Source organism: Acanthopagrus latus, chromosome 2 (assembly GCF_904848185.1).
Source record: "Acanthopagrus latus isolate v.2019 chromosome 2, fAcaLat1.1, whole genome shotgun sequence".
Lineage (NCBI taxonomy): Eukaryota > Metazoa > Chordata > Actinopteri > Spariformes > Sparidae > Acanthopagrus > Acanthopagrus latus.
Genome location: NC_051040.1, coordinates 15463550 through 15483195, shown reverse-complemented (window position 1 = coordinate 15483195; position 19646 = coordinate 15463550). Strand labels below are relative to the sequence as shown.

At 41.8% G+C, this 19646-nt stretch overlaps 2 protein-coding genes across 6 annotated transcripts in view; both read left to right on the top strand.

Annotated features, from left to right (window-relative positions):
• On the top strand, positions 1-13432 carry ube4a (ubiquitination factor E4A (UFD2 homolog, yeast)). Of its 3 annotated transcripts, none has more exons than XM_037079246.1 (20): positions 1-144; positions 1654-1819; positions 1996-2196; positions 3777-3889; positions 4226-4378; positions 5064-5223; positions 5361-5563; positions 5704-5895; positions 6011-6344; positions 6516-6642; positions 6821-7128; positions 7586-7718; positions 7851-8041; positions 8360-8460; positions 9154-9267; positions 9566-9740; positions 10299-10479; positions 10685-10832; positions 10948-11105; positions 11199-13432. In XM_037079246.1, exons 2-20 carry the CDS (start codon positions 1690-1692, stop codon positions 11332-11334), a joined length of 3258 nt encoding a protein of 1085 aa, XP_036935141.1. In that variant the 5' UTR covers positions 1-144; positions 1654-1689; the 3' UTR covers positions 11335-13432. The 3 variants fall into 3 exon arrangements, with proteins under 3 accessions (XP_036935141.1, XP_036935153.1, XP_036935131.1); XM_037079258.1 differs by having other exon boundaries at positions 2020-2196; positions 11199-11334; XM_037079236.1 differs by lacking the exon at positions 1-144 and adding an exon at positions 237-544 and having other exon boundaries at positions 11199-11334.
• Positions 13433-16067: 2635 nt separating this feature from the next.
• The window catches only part of kmt2a (lysine (K)-specific methyltransferase 2A), a 42801-nt gene continuing 39222 nt past the window's right edge, over positions 16068-19646 (top strand). For all 3 annotated transcript variants that reach the window (XM_037120901.1, XM_037120906.1, XM_037120894.1), the window contains exon 1: positions 16068-16625. In XM_037120901.1, the coding sequence (XP_036976796.1) occupies positions 16380-16625 (246 nt within the window). In that variant the 5' untranslated portion in view covers positions 16068-16379. The remainder of the gene's footprint in view (positions 16626-19646) is intronic.

Below are 19646 nucleotides of genomic sequence, written 5' to 3'. Positions count from 1 at the left end.
CACGTTTTGCATGAAGTTACTCAGCAAAGAGAGACCCTCCGTCTCATTTTGATGACGTTTACAATTTCTATTTACTGAGGAACTGCCACTGGTTTCGGAGAAGCATTTCTTTATCAATAACCCACATTTCTACCCGTCAAACAGGTACGACAGCCTTCTTTGTCGTTTGTATACGGTATTTAGGTTGATTGTACACTAAACCCAAATAACAGTTTATAAAATAAATGCTGAAATAAGAGTCGTGGTGACCCCATGACAGCTTAGCTTGCTACTCAACAAGCTAGCTAACTAGCTAGCTAACTAGCCCTGATGCAGGACGGTCACTGCTACTAGCTAACCCTGCTAGCAAGCTAGTGAGCTAACTAGCGTCACGTAGGTGTACCGCAACTAAATTGCTTAACAGGTGACAAGACTCTTTCAGAATGGAATAATAGTGGTTGCTGGGGAAGCTAGCTCCATAAAGTGAGACAAGTTATGACTGGTGGGTGCTGAACTAAACTGATGGATAACCGTGATAACACAGTAACGTGTAACCGCCGAGCAGGTGAGCACTGAACTGATAATGACAGTCAGCCCATATGTTCACTGTCAAACTATGAGACGGACAACTTGTTATTAATCATTCCCATTTTCCTAACGTCATGCCAAAAATTTTCTAACCTCGGTAGATGGAAAATGACTAAAAACTGCCGGAACAGGCGAGAAAGTAATTTACATGTACACCCACGTCATTTAGATCCAATTACAATTAGTGTGATTAGAAGTAGTGGGTTTACAAGCATCTAGCACTTTGTTTTGAGCAGTGTCAGTGTGAGGAAAGAGCAGATCATGTTCTCATAACATGCAGAAAATACATGATACAGAGACAGGTAATTATTGCAGAACTGCACAGACTACAACCTGTGTGGAGTCAGAGAAGAGGGCAGGGCACTTAGACTGTTTCTGTAAGGACTGAAACTATGAGGGGCAACAAATCCAGGAGGCAGAAATGCAATGTCAAGGGTGACAGATGACTTAAAACACACCTTACTGACCATCAAGCACATTTTTCAATATATTGTTTGCTTTACATGACCACTTACAGAAAAATAAGGATATATGCATGCATTGTGGCTTTTGATGTCAACTAGGAACCTTATTTGGCAAAGAAAGTTAGTCAAATTGATGTGGTGGCCTGGAGATACAATATATAATTAATTTGAAAGAAGTGATGATATCTAGCTCTACAAAGCTCTTAAAGGGGCAATACTTCTTTTTGAAAAATAAATCTAAACACAGAATTTTAATATTTACAATATTAATGAGGTATCAATTTCCATAACCGATTAAAGAAGCTTAGAGGAAAATAAGGTCCCCAGAACAGAGTTTTAACTTAGAAAGGTGCCTGGCAAATATAAACAAAGTAAAACAGTATGAAACTGTGTTGTCGTTTCAGGTCAGTTGTTTATTCAGTCATGAAAACTGAGATAATTTCTTTAAATAAGGAGTTCTCAGAGTGAGGACAAGAACCAATTAGTTATGATAAAGTAAGCGAGATGGGGAAGAGAGGTAGATGAGGAAAGAAAGTGAAACAAATGAAGGGAAACACAGATCTTTGCCACAGAAGTCTTGTTCCATTGCCACTTTGCTGTTTCGCTTGCATTGCTCCTGAAGACTGGGATCTTGGATGGAGTGTTGAGCCCCAGTGAGATGACTGACCAGGGCAACAACAACCAGAACATCTCCTGCAACCCCTTCGCTGCCCTCTTCAGCTCACTGGCTGATGCCAAGCAGTTTGCATCAGGCCAGAAACCACAACAACTGTCTGCTGAAGCACCATGTGAGTAGAGTTGTCAGAGCTGCTGCGATAATCTAATAAAATATATAGTCAGAGCTTATGTGGATTGGTCCAGGGATTTACAAGTCAAAGTGCAGTTCATAACAAAATTTATATAGATAAATACAGATGTAACATGATTTCAGTGTTAGAACACCATCGGCTTTTTTCTTGTATAGGTCATACTGTATCTTGTATCACAGTGGAGGACTCAGGAGAGAGCCAGTCGGAGTCAGAAAACTCTGTGTCAGACAGCGTCGATGACAATGACGACTCTGTGGCAGAGATCAGCCGCTCCTTCCGATCCCGGCAGGAGCTGTGTGAACAGCTCAATGTTAATCACATGATCCAGCGGATATTTCTCATCACTCTGGACAACAGTAAGTAGAAGCAGAAATATAACTAGACTCCAATCTCTAACGTCACACCCTTTCAGATTCGGTATTAATCTTTGTTGTTCTCTGTAGAGGAAACTTGTTTTCCCTGTCTGTGTACACAGACAAGACATACAGAAGCATTACAAACAACATAAGTCTACACAGTGAGCCCAGGCTATTTAAAGCCCTTGCAGCCGAGGGCACAAAACTCCTCCCAAAGTCAGTTTTGTTGCAGGTTGGTTGTCTGAATCTGCAGACTGAAGGAAGACAGGTGAAGCATGGGTTGAGGGGTTGGCAGGGGTCATGTGTTACAGTCGGTGTCAGTGAGGGCTGACAGGTTGGCAGTATGCTTGTGACTTTCAGGAGCTTGTTTCTATTGGTGAGGGTGAGCATTGTGGCAGAGTGCAGGAGGTTTGCTTCAATAATACTTCTGTATAGAAGAAACTGGAGGTGGGGTTTTAATGAGGGAGCCCCAAGTTTATGGATGGCAGAGGTAGATGGTGATCAAAGCTCAGTTTATTGTCCAGGATAATGCTGAGCTGCTTAAAGCTCTCCACCATCTCCACTGGCGTTACAGAGTTATGGAGAGTTTATTGCAGGTGTCAGAGATGAGCTCCTTCATATTGGAGATGTTGAGGAGGTGATCTGTGCACCACTGGCTGAAGTGGGTAAATGCAGGACTGAACGATGTAGAGCAAATCATATTGCTATTATTTGAGTATTGCAGTTTGGTTGAGTCTTGATTTTAGTGAGAATGGTAATTTCTGCATTTTAGTTTCACTAATAAAATATAAATACGATGATATGAGTTTTGCCAGTGGAATATGATTTGTGGGTGAAAATATTTAGAATGTAGCAAATTTACCTTCATCAGAAAATTGCAGCTACTGTAATTTGGATGTTGCACTTTGCCATATTGTGATTTCGAGATGGTAAACCAGCAGCAGTCCTGTAGTAACTCCGGGCACGAGATTGTGTTGCACAGTCCGGTCAGATAATCTGTGTTGACCCTTTTTACATTACCAGCAATGTACCAGCTTCAAAATTACACAGACAGACAGACAGACAGACAGACAGGTGTCTGATCATGTTACTGGGTTGCACTTAGATAGTAGCAAAGTCTGTTCTGTCTGGCTATGTGTTACTGTTGGCTGGTGATTGGAAATTTTAGTTTCCAGTAAGTACTGCAACAAATGACTCACCAGCCTTTAAGACAATACAAAGACCTTACACACTTGGAAGTCTGGCTGTGAAGTCTCACTGTGAGATGGCTGGGTCTCTCTGCCACTGAGACCGCTTAATGGTGAGTCATGGTGTTCAGGAAATGCAAACTCAAAGCCCCCCTGTTTTCACACGGAGTGTCTTTAATGAATTCCTCTGCTACCTCCGTCTGAAATAAACCAGAGTAAAAACATGCTGTGCATTTAATCCACCAGGGTCTTCTTTGTTCTAAAGATATTAATGCTGTTGATTTATTTCCCAAGTACAATTAATCAGGTATTCATCATCGGAGTGGTTTCAGCTTCATGGGATATCATGTGTAAGATGATTTGAGCACACACTGGTTTTCTTCCCACCCTCAGGTGACCCCAGTCTGAGAGGAGGTAATGGTATCCCTCCTCGCTGTGTTTACTTGGAGGAGATGGCTGCAGATCTGGATGGACAGGACTGGCTGGACATGGACAACATAGAACAGGTCAAATGTCAACAACATTGTTGTGATGTTATCACTCTACTCATGCTGTGTGTTGGTTCTCTCCTCTCAATAATCCACACAATCTTTGGTTCCGTTGGTAAAGAAATGGCAACATTAAGCAATTCAAAGGGCACTGCTCATCAGATGCAAAAAAGTGAGACATGTAGAACTGATGTAGCATTATGTTGGAAAAAGATGCAGAAAATAAAAAAGCTGCATGAGATTTGAAGATTTTATTATTCTCGGTGCTTGCAATGTTTGATAGAGTAAGCATATGTGTAAAGTACTTTGTACAGACTTATATGTATGTCTATGATGTTTAACTCTGTCCTCCAGGCTTTGTTCAACCGTCTGCTGCTGCTAGAGCCAGGAAACCACCTCATTTACATGACCTCATGCAGCGCTGTTAACCTGTCTGCTGACCGTGATGCTGGAGAGAAGAGTGCCATCCCTTATCTTTTTGCTTGCTACCAGAGGGCCAAAGAAGAGGTGCGAGTTTTCCCCTCATGAAATTCATTGTAGCACTTTAATGCAGATGTTTTCTAGGGATTTTGCTATAACTGATAAGTACCTGCTTTCTATGGCCAGACAGATAAAATAATACATTCATAACGTGTACTACATGTACATCTAAGGGTAAGAAAAGCTAGGAAGTAGGAGTAGTGGTAGATGGATAATTTGATATTTAACCGCTCTATTAAGATCTTTAGTATTAAAACTCAGACGTTCTCCCTTCTCCCTAAACCCTTGTGGAAGATTTATTTCAAATCATCAGTGCATTTTCGTACTGTTTACGTAAAATATCTCTAGTCTGCACTGAGTAGCTCTACACAGGAGCAACAGTTTGACATCATGGGAGCGACAACAGTGTGCTGCGCTTGTGCTTGTGTTCTTCTTTCTCCACCTCCTCCTCCTGTCAAAGGTTGCCAGCTGTTTGTATTTGTAAGTAAAGCTGATTTTTGAGTCTTATTCCCAACTTGTCAAAAACTGGCACTTTGGGCTGGCGAGTGACCCGACCTACAATCCCAAAGAGTCAGTATTTGAAGTCAGGAATGTGAGTCCAAAAACAACTTTACATACAAAAGTAACCTCAAAGAGACTATTATTAGTAATTGGAAGATAAAAATATCTATTGCTCTTCCATAATTCAGTAACTTGACTATCTGTTTACCAGGTGACAAAGGTACCAGAGAAGTTACTGTCGTTTGCTGTTCGCTGTAAGAACCTGACCGTGTCTAACACACGGACTGTCCTGCTCACCCCAGAGATCTACATTAGCCAGAATGTCTACGAACAGCTTCTGGACCTGCTGCTGGAAGCCTTCAGAGGAGCACGTAGGTTCAGGATTGAGTCTGTTTCGACCTCACTGTTTCCTTACTTGTGTATTTGTTTTTTCCCCACCTCTCACGTTTTTGTCTTGCTACCTTAAGTTTTTCTCTTCTCGGTTTCTTACAAAGTCACTGTATTTCAGAACCAGAGGAGGTGGTTGAATTTGTGGAGGAGGTCATTACTGGCATACTGTCTGACCAGGAGGTGCGTACCTTCGAGGAGGTGATAGTACCAGTGTTTGACATCTTCCAGGGGCGCATCAAAGACTTGGACCTGTGCCAGCCCCTCCTCTACTCCTACCTAGATGTTCTGCTCTATTTCAGCCACAATAAAGATATTGCCAAGGTCAGGAGACACACAGGGATGTTTGCAAGCTTTATTGTAACTTTGCCTTCATAAGCATAGTGTTACCTAAAGCTTTCACAGTTCTTATCGTTTAATTTCTTAACACTTTTTCTTTTTCTCTTTTTTTGGGGTATTGCCAGGTATTAGTGGAACACATTCAGCCCAAAGATCCAGCTAATGGTTTACAGTACCAGAAGAGCTTACTTGGAGCAGTTTTGAGTATCTCCTGCTTATTAAAAACCCCAGGTGTAGTGGAGGGACATGGCTACTTCCTGAACCCCTCCCGCTCCAGCGCCCAGGAGACAAAGGTCCAGGAGGCCAACATCCACCAGGTGAACAGACACTCTTTAGTTTGGTGATAGTTTGATTTTTTTTTTTTTTTTAATGACCAACTGTCAAACTGCACATGTCTCAGAGCTAATGACCTTTACTCCACCTGTGCTGCAGTTTATGGGCCAGTTTCAAGACAAGCTGCACCAGATCCTGAAAAACTTGCTTCAGCGATCTGGTGAGACGCGACACTTGTTGCTGTCTTGGTTGGGCAGCTGTCTGCAGGCAAACGCCGGACGGGCCAAGATATGGGCGAATCAGATGCCAGAGATCTTCTTCCAGATGTATGCCTCGGATGCGTTTTTCTTAAACTTGGGTGCAGCACTGCTGAAGCTCTGCCAGCCGTTCTGCAAGCCGCGCTCGCCCAAACTGCTGACCTTCAACCCCACCTACTGTGCCCTGAAAGAGCTGAGTGAAGAAGAGAGGCGTAATCGCAATGTGCATGCAACAGGTTAATATTTGTGAAAATAAAGTCAATAACTTTTCTATTTACTACATCCATGTATTAATGGAGAAGCTCTAGTATTTTTGTGCTTTTGCTGATGGGTTTATTCTGTTTTTTACTTTTTTTTACTAGCAGTAGGATTTTTATGACTAAGAGATTCTTCACCTCTAATTCCAGGACTTGACAAGGAAACCTGTTTGATCCCTGTACCCCCTCAGCAGCCGGTGGAGTCCGCTCAGTCCTACAGCCTGCTAACTGAAAACCTCATCCTCACACAACTCACCCTGCATCTTGGCTTCCACAGGTAGAAACCTTGGAACCCTCAAACAAGCACCATGTGTAACGTCCACAAAGAAATGAAAGAGAGTATCTGTTTCTCAGATCTCATAGAAATGCAGTGCACTGTCTCATGTTCGCACCATATGTCAGCATTAACCTGTGTTGTCTTGCCTTGTTTTCGCATGCTTAATGTGCATGTGCAGACTCCACGAGCAGATGGTGAAGATGAACCAGTCTCTCCACCGGCTCCAGGTGACATGGCAGGAGGCCCAGCGAACAGGCAACCCGATGTCAGAGCAGCTCCTTGAGCAGTTTGAGCGTCTGATGATTGTTTATCTGTCAACCAAAGCTGCCACCACGCAGCCTGCCATGCTGCAATGCTGCCTTAACCTCCAAGCTTCCACCGGTGCCCTTCTGGTCCAGCTTGGTATGGGGAACCAGGGGCCTGAGCATGTAGCACTCAGTTTTCCCCTGCCCTCCCTACAGAATACTATGCTGTGCTATGTACCAGGTAGGTCAAATCTTCCACTATACTACAAATACATTGGCGAGAATAGCCCAGCTGACTTTGAATGTCTTTTACCCTCTAAACTGGCGCATGTAGAGCAGAGTGCTGTTAATAAATCCATTGATATTACAACACCCTGCCAGCATGTAATCAATAATATATCAGACTATTTTATTTTCAAAATGTGCTTTTTAATTTAAATAATTACTGTAAAAAAACTCTTTGAACACTTACTGTATGCCACTGTGTATGTCAGGGGTTCAAAATAACTAGAGCATTACACCTGATATTTAAAATATCTTACTATATACAGCTAATTCTAGAGAATGTTTTGAATTAAGTGAAACTGTGCATGCACGAAAGTACTGCTTAGTCACTTGTTGTTCAATTAGTCTTTCATGCTCAAAATTCCTTCATATGATAGTCATTACTTCTTGTAAGTGTGTCCTTTGTTTGTCAGAGTTTTTTGCAGAAAACTTGGGAGATTTTTTCATCTTCCTGCGTCGATTTGCTGACGATGTCTTGGAGACTTCTGCAGAAAGTCTGGAGCAGATTCTTAACTTCATCACTGTCTTCATGGGAAACGTAGAGAGGTAAATGAGTCAATCTGTCAACTCCGCAGTTGTGGTCAGATCTAAGGAGGATCAGTGGAGCATGAATGATGCTGGCCATATTGGAATTGTTCGCATAATGCTTCAATCCCTCCTGTTCTGTATGCACATCAGGATGAAGAACCCTCATTTAAGAGCAAAGCTCGCAGAGGTCTTAGAGGCAGTGATGCCGCACATGGAACCGGTGGCACCCGGTGCTGTTCAGCCAATCGTGTTCCAGAGAGAGAGAGTCTTCTGCTCCTACAGACACGCACCTCAGCTAGCAGAGGCCCTCATCACTGTGTTTGTAGACATCGAATTCACAGGTGAGGCAGCTATTTTCCTCACAAGCTTTGACTTGCCAATGGAAACCGCACTGAACTGCTCAACTATATTGAATAAACCCATATTTACATAAATGGATTGCTTAACGGTGCTGTCACAAGTATGCACCATTGAAAAGAAACTAATTAACCACCATATTTTCTTAAAAACATAATCTAACACTGGGGATTTTTTATGGTCAAGTGAAACTGCTGAGAGGTTGGACTGTGTGCACACCTGTGTGTGTTCTGTAGACCAAGATAAGGAGAGAAGATAGAAACAGAAGGTAGCAATATTTACTTTTTTATTTTTCTTTTTAGGTGATCCACATCAGTTTGAACAGAAGTTTAACTACAGAAGACCCATGTATCCCATCCTCAAGTACATGTGGGGCAAAGAGAACTATAGAGAGAGTATCAAGGTAACAAGAAACAAGGTTCTTTGAGAGTCATCCAACTAAAGCATCTTTTCGAAATTTAAGATTGTGGTATAATGTGTTTGGTTGTATCTGAATCCTTTTCTACTACCTAGAACCATTCCCTTGAATCTTTTTCTTCTTTTATTCTCACCTAATTGGTTACTCATCACTAAGGGTTTGATAAGTCCATAAATGTGTCCAGATCACATCTTGACTACTGTTTAACAATGTTTGTGTTTAGTGGACATTGGCAGGATGGCAGCACAAGGAAAATGTAGATTTGGTGTTCATATTTTGTGATGGGTTTCCATAAAAAACCTTAATTGGTTGCGAGGTGCATTATGGAGATCATGATCGGAAAACTACATCAATAGCAGGTATTGATTTTTGGTGACAAGAGCACCAAATAAACTCCTCCAGAAGGCCTTAATTTTTCCTCTCTCTCTCACCACAACACAATAACAGTAACCTCTTGCAGCTCTGATATCCTTGCGATGTACCAGTAAACTATCCAGGCAGGTTCATTAAATTGTAATCTAGAATTCAGGCTGCGGGAGGCTTTGACCCTCAGTAGCTGTAAGTGTACAGGCATTGAATGAATGCTGTACAGCCAGGTGATTATATATTGGGAAACTAGTTTATTTAACAGACTGATCCCAATGTGTTCTTCATTTGGTTTGACATGTCTTGTTTCAGCATTTGGCGCACTATGCATCTGAGAACCTGGAGGCCATGAACCCCCCTCTGTTCCTCAGGTTCCTCAACTTACTGATGAACGATGCCATCTTCCTACTGGATGAGGCTATTCAGGTAAGTGTGGGTTCATCATATGTATATGCAAAAGAAAAAACACCATCTTTGGCAATTAAGATTTTCCATCACATTATTATTATGAATTTATAGAGTTCAACTACCAGCATGTTTGTCTGAAGTTCAGTTCACCGTTAACGGTGAAAACTGTTAGCTTTGCATAAGCACAAATCACAACTTACTGAACTCAGAGAAAAGGACGGATTTTTGTCTACAGAGGGGATATTAACTTGTTCATCAAAAATGTAGATTGTATATATCAGACAGCTTAACAAAAGAGTCTGTTTGTGTCTTTTAGTACCTGAGTAAAATCAAGGTTCTGCAGCTGGAGCGGGATCGAGGGGAGTGGGAAGGCCTGGCCCCCGATGCTCGAAGAGAGAAGGAGTCCAGCCTGCAGATGTTAGGACAGCTGGGACGATTCCACAACATCATGTCTAATGAGACCATCGGCACACTGGCGTTCCTCACATCAGGTCAGGAAGAAATGTTTGACTCTTAATATTGATTAAACCAGTCAAGAACAAGAACATTCCCAAAAAGCAATTTTAACTATCCTAGAAATTGCTGCTTCTTTCCTTTGATATTTTCACCTATAGCTGTTAAAGGTAAAAGCATTAGTAGTACATAGTACTTTTACCTCCAGACTGTTCTCAACTGAATTACTTTATTAAAGTGATGTACACTTTTCACGCTTCATGTTCCTCTGAAGAGATGCTCTCGGTCCTGCTGTATGTTTATCTGTTAACTCTATTAGCTCTGTTGTCTATAATTGATTAGCTCATTTGCTGTTAGCTTCCTTAAGCAGGAATCTGCTTCCCACTAGCTGCTAACAGCTAACTAGCTCTTCTCTTTTCCGCTTCGACAGGGATTTGTTGTTCACAAATAAATGCAGCATTATTAGCAAAAGTTCGTTGCGTCCTTTTTGACAGTAACTTGACAGATTTTTCATAGGCTTCCTGCTGAGTAGCCAGTCAGTGAGTTTGTCTTCATTTGTTTCATGGTCTTTCTTTGATCATATTTGTCATTTCCAGAGATCAAGGGGATCTTTGTGCACCCCTTCTTGGCTGAGAGGATCATCTCCATGCTGAACTACTTCCTGCAGCACTTGGTCGGTCCTAAGATGGGTGCCCTTAAAGTCAAGGACTTCAGTGAATTTGACTTCAAGCCCCAGCAGCTTGTTTCTGACATCTGCACCATCTACCTGAATCTGGGGTATGTTGTGAACGCTCCTCTTGAACACTCCTCTCTCTTGTAAAAATGCAATTAGTTGTCTTTTAAATGTTTAAATTCCTTGTAGAATTTGTCCAGTCATTATTATTGTCATTACTCTGGAGAAAAATACAGTGGCACATGTCCAGTATAATCACTTTGTGGTATCCATTTCATGCAAACAAATGTTTATTTCTGTCTTTGGCAGTGACGAGGAGAATTTCTGTGCTACAGTCCCAAAGGATGAACGATCGTACTCTCCTACCCTCTTCTCCCAAACAGTTCGGGTACTGAAGAAGATAAACAAGCCAGGGGACATGATTGTGGCTTTTGGACTCCTCGCTGACAAAATAAAGGTATCATTTCACTTGAAAACTGTTGCCAGAGACAACACGAGAATACATCTTTGTCTTGTGAATCTATGCAGTGTTTTCTGTGGTGAACACAGGTGGAATATCTCTTCTGTTTAAGTCCAATGCAGACAGACAGCAGCAGGAAGAGGAGACATATTCAGATGCCCCAGATGAGTTCCTGGATCCCATCATGTCCACTCTGATGCTGGATCCCGTTCTTCTGCCTTCCTCCAATGTCACAGTCAACCGCTCAACTATAGCAAGGCATCTCCTCAGGTTGGTTACTTCTTTCTAAATCTCTCGAGATAATATCCAGTTGGCAACATCAGTATCCATTTGACTTGTTTTGCATCTGGTGTGTCCTTGCAGCGACCAGACAGACCCTTTCAACCGCAGTCCACTTACCATGGACCAGATCAGGCCAAACGAGGAGCTCAGACAGCAGATCTTGCAGTGGCTGGAAAAGCATAAGCAGGAGAGGCTGCAGCTGGGACCCAGTGGCTAGCTGTGATCCCTCACTGTGATTCAAAAGAAAAAAGAGAAGACGGCATCCTAGTTTTTCTTTCCTGGCTCACATCTCACGTGCTCCTCTGCTTCTTGGCTAATCCATGGTGTGCTTGCCTCTGTGGATTTGCTCCGACTCCTCTGGTCCAACTAACATTGCATTTGCCTTTACACGCAGCCTTCACGCACAGTGGATTCTCTTTGTGACAACAGTCCAGGCAAACTGTAGCCCACCGGCTGGTGACAACTTCAAGAACCATGCACAGTAGCTGTTTGACTCCCATGATGCCCTGTGGTAACAGCAGTAGGATGATTCAACCTCTGGTTCCTCTCTCCCTGAATACTGTGTATTAATTAGTATAACTATCAGAACTGTGGCCAGAAGAAGCATCAGTTTCAACAGGACTTGTTGAATGTACTGAATGAACTCCTGACTGGCTATAACCAGATTTTATACTGCAAAGTAAGGTCATTTTTGGGAACTTTTAAGGCAGAACATGGATGGGATTGTTTTTGATTTGAGATTGCGTTCACCTCCATGAAGAATACATTTTGCACTGCCTTCAAAAGATCATGAACACCCTATATTTGAGCCTTTTTGGTTAAATGTCATGCAGCATTGTAAATAAAACAATTACAAGTAAGACAGAGGTAATACTGAATTTTAAATGTGAGACTTTGTTTTAGAGGAAATAATCTACATTAACCTATAGAATAAGACATGTGTAATACAAAACCATACTGTGAAATCTGTGCTTTAACATGAATAGATAAGCTTTAAAGAACTCGTTAGGATCGAGAGCTTGCTGATTGACAGGTTGTTTCAGTTACTCTACAATAATTACACTGGTTTAAAGGAACTTCTAAGGTGTAAAACATAAATGGCTACACACAGAAATTACATTAAGTCTACCTAAAAGTGACAAAATGTATAATAAAATTGATTGTTGAGTGTGGCCTTGGTACACACTGTTGGTTGGTCTGGAAATGCAGCTGCTCTCAGTGCTTAAAAAATAAATTGTCAGCTGTGTGACGGCATCAGGATCATCTCTAGAAGCAATTTTACTCACAGTTTGTCTTGTTTGTAAATTTAAAATTCAAGTTTCCCTCAGAGCAACCGAAGATATTGTACAACTGTTTTCACCGGCCGAGTTGTACTCCTTTTTGATAAGTGAGTTGATTCTTGTGTAAAATCTCTTAAGTGTTCCTTTGAGACACTAAGCAGTGGTCATGAGCACAAGCAACAAAGAGGCAAGCAGATACTATAAAAACACTGCTTGGTGGCTGTTTTTCCGAAATGTTACCAAAATTCATCTTACCTATCCAACAAAATCAGACTGAATACATCTGAAGGAAAGAATAAGCCATGCAGTTGCAGGTCCATGCGTCATGATATATTTTAAATGGACAGTTTAGACGGTGATTTGATTATCCAAACATTTTTTGATTTGTCTGATAACTCTTTGGCTGAATAGCTTCTCAGGTGGATAACTTGTAGGCCTTTACAATAAACCTAATGTCTTGAGATTGAACCAAAGAAAGCCAAAATATAAGGTGTTCATTCATTTTTGACTGGCGGTGTGTATAATAGTCATTGTCATCAAATTAACATTCACCAGATTAGATGATGTATCCCGACCTAGCATTTTATGTTGTGTGAATTAACCTGTGGGCAAGCAGTTGATCAATAGAATCGGTGCCTAACAACCAAGAGCCTTGCAGTACATGTCAGCGAGTGAAGATCTGACTTGTTTCATACTCTTAAGAGACACAATTATGAGTTTGTTTCTTTAGGGTGGGTAGGGAACTGTGTGTAGAGTATAAAAGAATGAAGATCAGATACAGATGAACCGTTTCTTCAGTAGATTTTTGAATTAAACGAGTTTTAATTCAAAATCAAGTGTGGTTGTACAAAAATGACAAACTGTGAGGAAGATAATGAATTAGTTGGCATGCCCTCATACTGTATGTTCACTATCTACCACCTGAATGATTATATGGGTTAAATTATAATTCAACATTTTGTTTTAATTGTGATTATAAAATGTTTATTTTGGATGTACAGTATGATTATGAAATAAAAAATAATGTGCATTATATAAGATGTGTCGTCTTTCAGAAATATGAGCGATTTCAATCCGTTGCATGTGTTTTTGTCATCAGACCATTACATAATCGGCCATGTCTACTATCGCCTGTAAAGTTCATGTTTCTTATGCATAGAGAGGAAGAAAAAAACAGCTTTGAGTCAAGTTGGAGCTCTTAAGTAGCTTGTGGCACATTACTCACAATACACACACTGGAAGTTTGACTTTATTCTGTAGTCAGGATGCTGTAACTAAACTATATTGTCATAAAGCAAAAAGTCATTCGGTGCTATATTAAAGGGGAGCTATGTTGTTTGTGAGAAGAAATCAGAACTCAGAATTTCAATATATTTACAATATAAATGAGGCAATATAAACGCAGAAATATTTATTCTTTCCATAAACAAATAAATGAGCTGTTCTCACAGGAAAATATGGTCCCCTGAACACTGAAGCTTGAAAGGTGGCGGGGTCCGCCACATATTAACAAAGTGGAGGTCTGTTTGTTTATTCAGTTTATTCAGTCCTGTAAATAAAGGGATTTTTTATTTAGTTTGTTTAGGCATAAACAAATCAGTCCACGAAAATCTTTCTCTTCTGATTAAAAGTCACAGTCTCATATATAAATAACCATTAGAGATATAGTGTGTAACATTTTTAGAAATTGTTCTATATTTACAATGAAATCTGTAATTTTATTCAAGGTAACATTGATTGCCTGTCGCAATAACTACCGAGAGGGTCAGTGAAGTGAGTAAGGGACTCAAATGTCACTGAAGATAAAATAAAACTTAACTCAGCTGAACAATGAAGAGAACGACTCACACCATGTACAGTACATCTTGTATTGTTTCGATCGAGAGACCTCTAGAGGCAGAAATTACATACTGTGCATTCAACTGAGTTGTCCTGAATATGATTATGAAATCAATAAGGTATTACCAAGGTGTAATATTATGTTATTTTTTTATGTTAGTTTTTCAAGGTGAAAGATATCTCATGTTACAGTAAAACAAAAAAGGTAGCAATGCTTAATTTCTCCTTTTCAAACCTTCTCCTTTTCCTTCGGGAACAAAAATGTGTTACAAAAAATGTACCTTTACCACATAACAGTCTATTTTATATAGTTTGTCTATTCTAATTTATCTTATTTATTTAGACTTGAGTACTATTAATATTATTATTAATTTTTTAATATTTCTACACTTGCTACTTTAGGGAGGGTCAGCGTGTCTGAGTTCCTTGTCTGACGAGATGTGAGCTCCTCCCTGATGGGAGTTAACGAGTCACTGAAGGTGGCTTCCTGCAAAAGCCAAGACAGTTGAGTCCATCTCTCTGCCAGTGCAGAGGGCCTCTGGGAACCCTTAGTACCTCTGGCACAGTGTGATTTTACAAGTGTTTAGACAGGTCTGCTGTCATGGAACCGTTCCAGATGAAGACTGCATATTCCAGCATCGGAGACACCTAGACTGTGTGGATAGAAACCAATCCTGGGTCCAGGACGATGTATTTCAGGTGACTCAGAGCAAAAAGTAATCCTCTCCATTCCACTGTCTCATCCCAAGTTACCCTTAATGTGTCACAGACTTCTAGTAAGTGCAGGTCAGTGGAAAGAGTCAATACTGCTGGATTATGTCTTATATCAAAGTTATATTACTTTAGGTTGAGTTTCTTTTTGCTCTTAGACCATACAGGGTCTGTTGAAGAGTTGTTGTTGCATTCACGTATGTTCAGCCATGTGTATTTTCATAGCAGTTTAAAGATGCACTTTGTAGTTTTATTGCACACATTTTAATCAGCAGAGAAAGATCTTCATTATTTATTTATTTTTTAAACAAACCAAAGGTCACGTGGCTCAGGCACCGCTTGGCGATGCCTCAGGCTGCTCAGTCGTCTCCTGGATCCAGAGACTTTACATATATTATAATTTGTATCAGATATTGTGTCAGTGCAATTTGTATGATTTGTAATTTTGTGATTTCGTTGTTCTGTTCTGTCTGTCTTGAGAGGGATCCTCCTCTGTGGCCTCTTCCTGAGGTTTCTTCCATACTTTTTCCCCTGTTAAAAGGTTTTTTTTTTTTTTTTTAATTTTCTCAACATGACAAGTTTTTGCTCACTTGAATCCAGGGTCTAAGGACAGAGAATGTTGGTAAAGTTGGTAAAACCCACTGAAGCAATGTGATTGTGATTTTGGGCTATATAATTAAAATGGATTTAATTTAAATAAACAAACTCTGTTTCTTTTCCTGACTGAATAAACAAACTGATCATGAAGGACTACACAATTTTATACTGTTTTACTTTGCTTATCTTTGGTGGACCCCACCACCTTTGAGAAGAGCTCCTTTAATCAATTATGAAAAAAAACAATGTATTGAGTTTGCATTATTGCCTCATTAATACAGTAAATATCACAATTCTGAGTTTAAATTTCGTCTCTAAAACTACAAAAGACCATTTTAGTTGTAAGGAGTTGTTAGTGAGGGTGGTGTTGTTGAGGGTGGTGGGGCAGCACATTCTTTGCTACACCTCTGCTTTAGTACATAATTACAGGTGACTATTACAATATACTGCCTTTGCTTTCTGGGACAAATTACATCTGGATTTGGCTGCTTATATAAAATAATATATACATATATATATTACTTTCCTTGTTAAATAGAGCACCCTGCACAGCTAACGGTCCCGTCCTTCCTTGTGATTCAAGTGCGAGCCTCCTTTCCCGGGCAAAGCCCCTGAACCTGGTTTGGATTCGGCCATGCAGAGCCTGAATAGGGCCGCTGAGAAAATGCATTGTCGGGGTTTCTTCGGTTCCGCCCCGCAACATGCATAACGATGTGTCGGCCAGTGAGAGCGCAGCGCCGCGATAGAGGTTGTTTATGTGGAGTGCTGGGTTAGGGTTCCGCCCACCGAGGTATCTCCGATCGCAGGGCAGTCACAGACAGGCAGAGAGTGTAAAATGGCGCACAGCTGTCGGTGGCGGTTCCCCGCTCGGCCCGGAGGGAGCAGCAACTCCGGTACCGGGAGGAGAGCGGGCCGAATCAGGGTTACTGCCTCTCTGCGGAGTGTCTCGGGAGCCCACCCCAACGCAGCTGGGCTCGGACCCGGGTTTGATGCTGCACTACAGGTCTCTTCGGTTATCGGGAGCAACCTGCAGAAATTTCGGGATGTTTTGGGGGAATCGAGCGACTCGAGCAGCGGGGAGGTAAGCACAGGACGGGACCGGAGCAGCCCCGGTGGGTGTAGGGAGGCGGCAGAGGACGGTGTGCCCGGAGAGAGCACATCGTCACATTTGAGACGAGGGAGCTAACGGGTCCCTCTTCTTCTTCTTCTCCTTCTTCTTCTGTCCAAACGCTGACCATCTTTTCCTCCTCCTTAACGTGAAGTGTGGCTGCGAGCAAACTTGTCATTTCCAGGATGCTCAGTTAACTTTGAGTTGGCTGTGTGGCCCTTAAACTCCACAGCAGCGCGTTACAGCAGCCGACTTGAGTTTAGGAAAACAACGCGAACGACCAAAAAGGACGACGGTCGAGATTGATGGTTTCTCGATGGTCCTGGCTGGGGGAGAAAGTTTTCTTTTAGCTCGGTGTGAAGTGTGAGGACAGGCTACATCCACTCAGTGTGGATGGACTGGATGCTAACGCTAGCTAACGACCAAAACACTGAAGAAATCCCGGTGCTGACTTGATAAGTTACTACACACAGCACAGTCAACACATGGCACATGTACTTCCACATTTGGTGACGGAGGTGCACTGTGTTATTATTAAGCAGTTACAGCTGCTTTACTAGTTAGCTTCTTGACATTAGCTCTGAGTGTAGCCCTTCAACGCTGGACATGATGCCTTCATATTCATGTAATCAACACACAGTAAAAGTTATCGTCCCGTATTAGCGTCAATTCACGTTTCACGGCAACAGAGCAGCATGTAAGCGTCCGTGTTTATCACGACGACCTTTTATTAGTGGTGTACTAGCATGGGACCTTGAGGGGTAGCGTGTAATGTGTTTGAAAACAAGACATGTCAACTTGAAGGAGGCGAGAGTACACAATTGTGGTTTGTGATTAGCTAACGTGAACTTAGCGTCCGTCTGAAACCGTGTCGGAGGAATGGCTGCTCGCCATCCACTTTGCTCGCTAACACATTTTCTGTACGACAATCTGTGTCGGCTAATTAGCTTCGTATTTACAACCCGCGGGGCTGAGCTGTGTGCAGCGAGGTGCCAACCATCCAGCCAGTCAGCCAGGCTTGGGCTAACACATAGCTGATTGGTTAGCTCGCAGGCTAGCTGTCTACATCTCACAGCTAAAACTACACCATTACTCTCCCGGCGCAAGCGATGCAAAGTTGCAGGTTTACTCCGGAGGTTTGCTGTGTTTACCCCCGGCCAAGGCGACACTGCTACGTAGCGGGTTAAAGCATCGTAGCTAAAGTTGTGCGTAACTCATCCACGAAACTAAATCATTTCTACTACTGGTTGGTGTTAGGCTAGGACAGCTACCATGCTACGCACTACGCCACGCTAGCCATCGGGGCTATTGCTGATGCATAGGAAAATGGGAGGTGGACATGTTTTCCCCTTCTCTACACAGCCAGTACGTAGCTAGTACCAAAATAATATCGGGTTTATAAGGCTTGGAGATGAGTCTGGCACACACACACGCACTCAAAATCCCTCCCGTCAGTGTTGGAGCGGTAATAACAGTGCATCGACACGGTTTTGGTGTCTGAATTGGCCTCGTTTTTATTTTTTAATTTTTTTTTTTTTTAGTATCCCAGAAGCGAGACTTGCTAGTGACAGTGCGCATGCAGGGCTGGCTACAATAACAACGAGCCCCTTCTTGACGGACCGTGTGATGTGGGGGTGTGTTCGCCTTAGCGAACTACCATCTTCCTTCTTCATGATGAGCAGCATGCGTTCATTGCAGTGGGAGTACACTGTGTGGGGATGTTTACCACCAGCTCCAGTGCTCCCAGTCCCAGCACAGAGGGACAGCTTATTTGGCTGAAGCAAAGCTGCATTTGCATGTTTGGTAGCTGCACATGGAGCCTTGTTTCCCCCCCCCCCCTTTTTTCATATCGTTTCTTTTTTTTATATCTGAACTTGGGATTGAAATCATGTTTTTGTAGGTTGTAACATATCACGTTATGAGATTAGCATTATGACTTTGTAATGTACTAGACATGTTTGATTACATTATGAAGAAACATGGATTTTATATTTATATTTATATATATATATATATATATATATATATATATATATATATATATATATATATATATATATATATATATATAAATCAGTTTTGCGTGCGAATAGATTTTTAAGCCTTGGATTCCCTCCCACCCCAAAAAATGGTTATTAAAATATGTAATACAATGTTGTACAAGTGTTACAATATTTTAGATGTGTGGGTACAAACTGGACCATAAACTCCATAAAATCATGGAAGGACTGTGGACGCAAAGGCTTTTACAAACTTTTGTGCTTAACATCACAGTTTTATGATCTTTTGGAAAAAACACACATTTGACCTAAAATATCAGCTGTGTGCAAATTGATTTTTAAGCTTTTTGAATCCCTCCCACCTTTTATTTGAAAGACCAAAAACTGATGAAAGTATTACAGTTTTGGTGCATAAGTTGTGTTTTATGTGTTGGAGACGGAAAGACAGACAGTCGTATGAAGAGTGTGGACACAGCATCTTTTACATACTTTTGTGCTATTACATCACAGCTTTATGATATTCTGGAGAAACATGAACTTTATATGAAACATCATCCTTAGAGGCCAGCGGCTTTTTAAGTACTCCCGCCTTCCCCTTACTCCAGTGAATGAGAGTATGCCAGTGTTTGGGATGTGTGGAGACAGATTGGACCATTTAATCCCCATGGAACCTGAAGCCTATGGATGCTGTGGACACAGCATGGTGGTTTCATTGAGAAGCGGCGTAGTGCCTGTCTGGCCAGCCCAGGGCAGGATTGTTCAGGCTCTGTGCAGCCCGCTGAGCTCACAGGGCGACCCTGAACAGAGCGCCAGCCGGACACTTGGCCACCCCTCCTTCCTCCATCCAGGCAGAAAGACCCAAATCCACTTCAGACACACACAACCGCGTCTGAGAGGCAGAGCAACTTTTCTTCTGACAGCTGCCACTTTGGAATGGATTACTAAGCCTATTGGGGTGGCTCAAAAGGGTGCTTGTTGGCTGTTGCTGTCCAAA

What these genes read in the sequence shown, in the direction of transcription:
- ube4a (XM_037079246.1), top strand. Translation starts at nt 1,690, where the DNA reads ATGACTGACCAGGGCAACAACAACCAGAACATCTCCTGCAACCCCTTC. An exon ending in GGAAGCCTTCAGAGGAGCAC is followed by an intron (nt 5,224 to 5,360) that starts GTAGGTTCAGGA and finishes ACTGTATTTCAG; the next exon opens with AACCAGAGGAGGTGGTTGAA. An exon ending in TACTGGATGAGGCTATTCAG is followed by an intron (nt 9,268 to 9,565) that starts GTAAGTGTGGGT and finishes TGTGTCTTTTAG; the next exon opens with TACCTGAGTAAAATCAAGGT.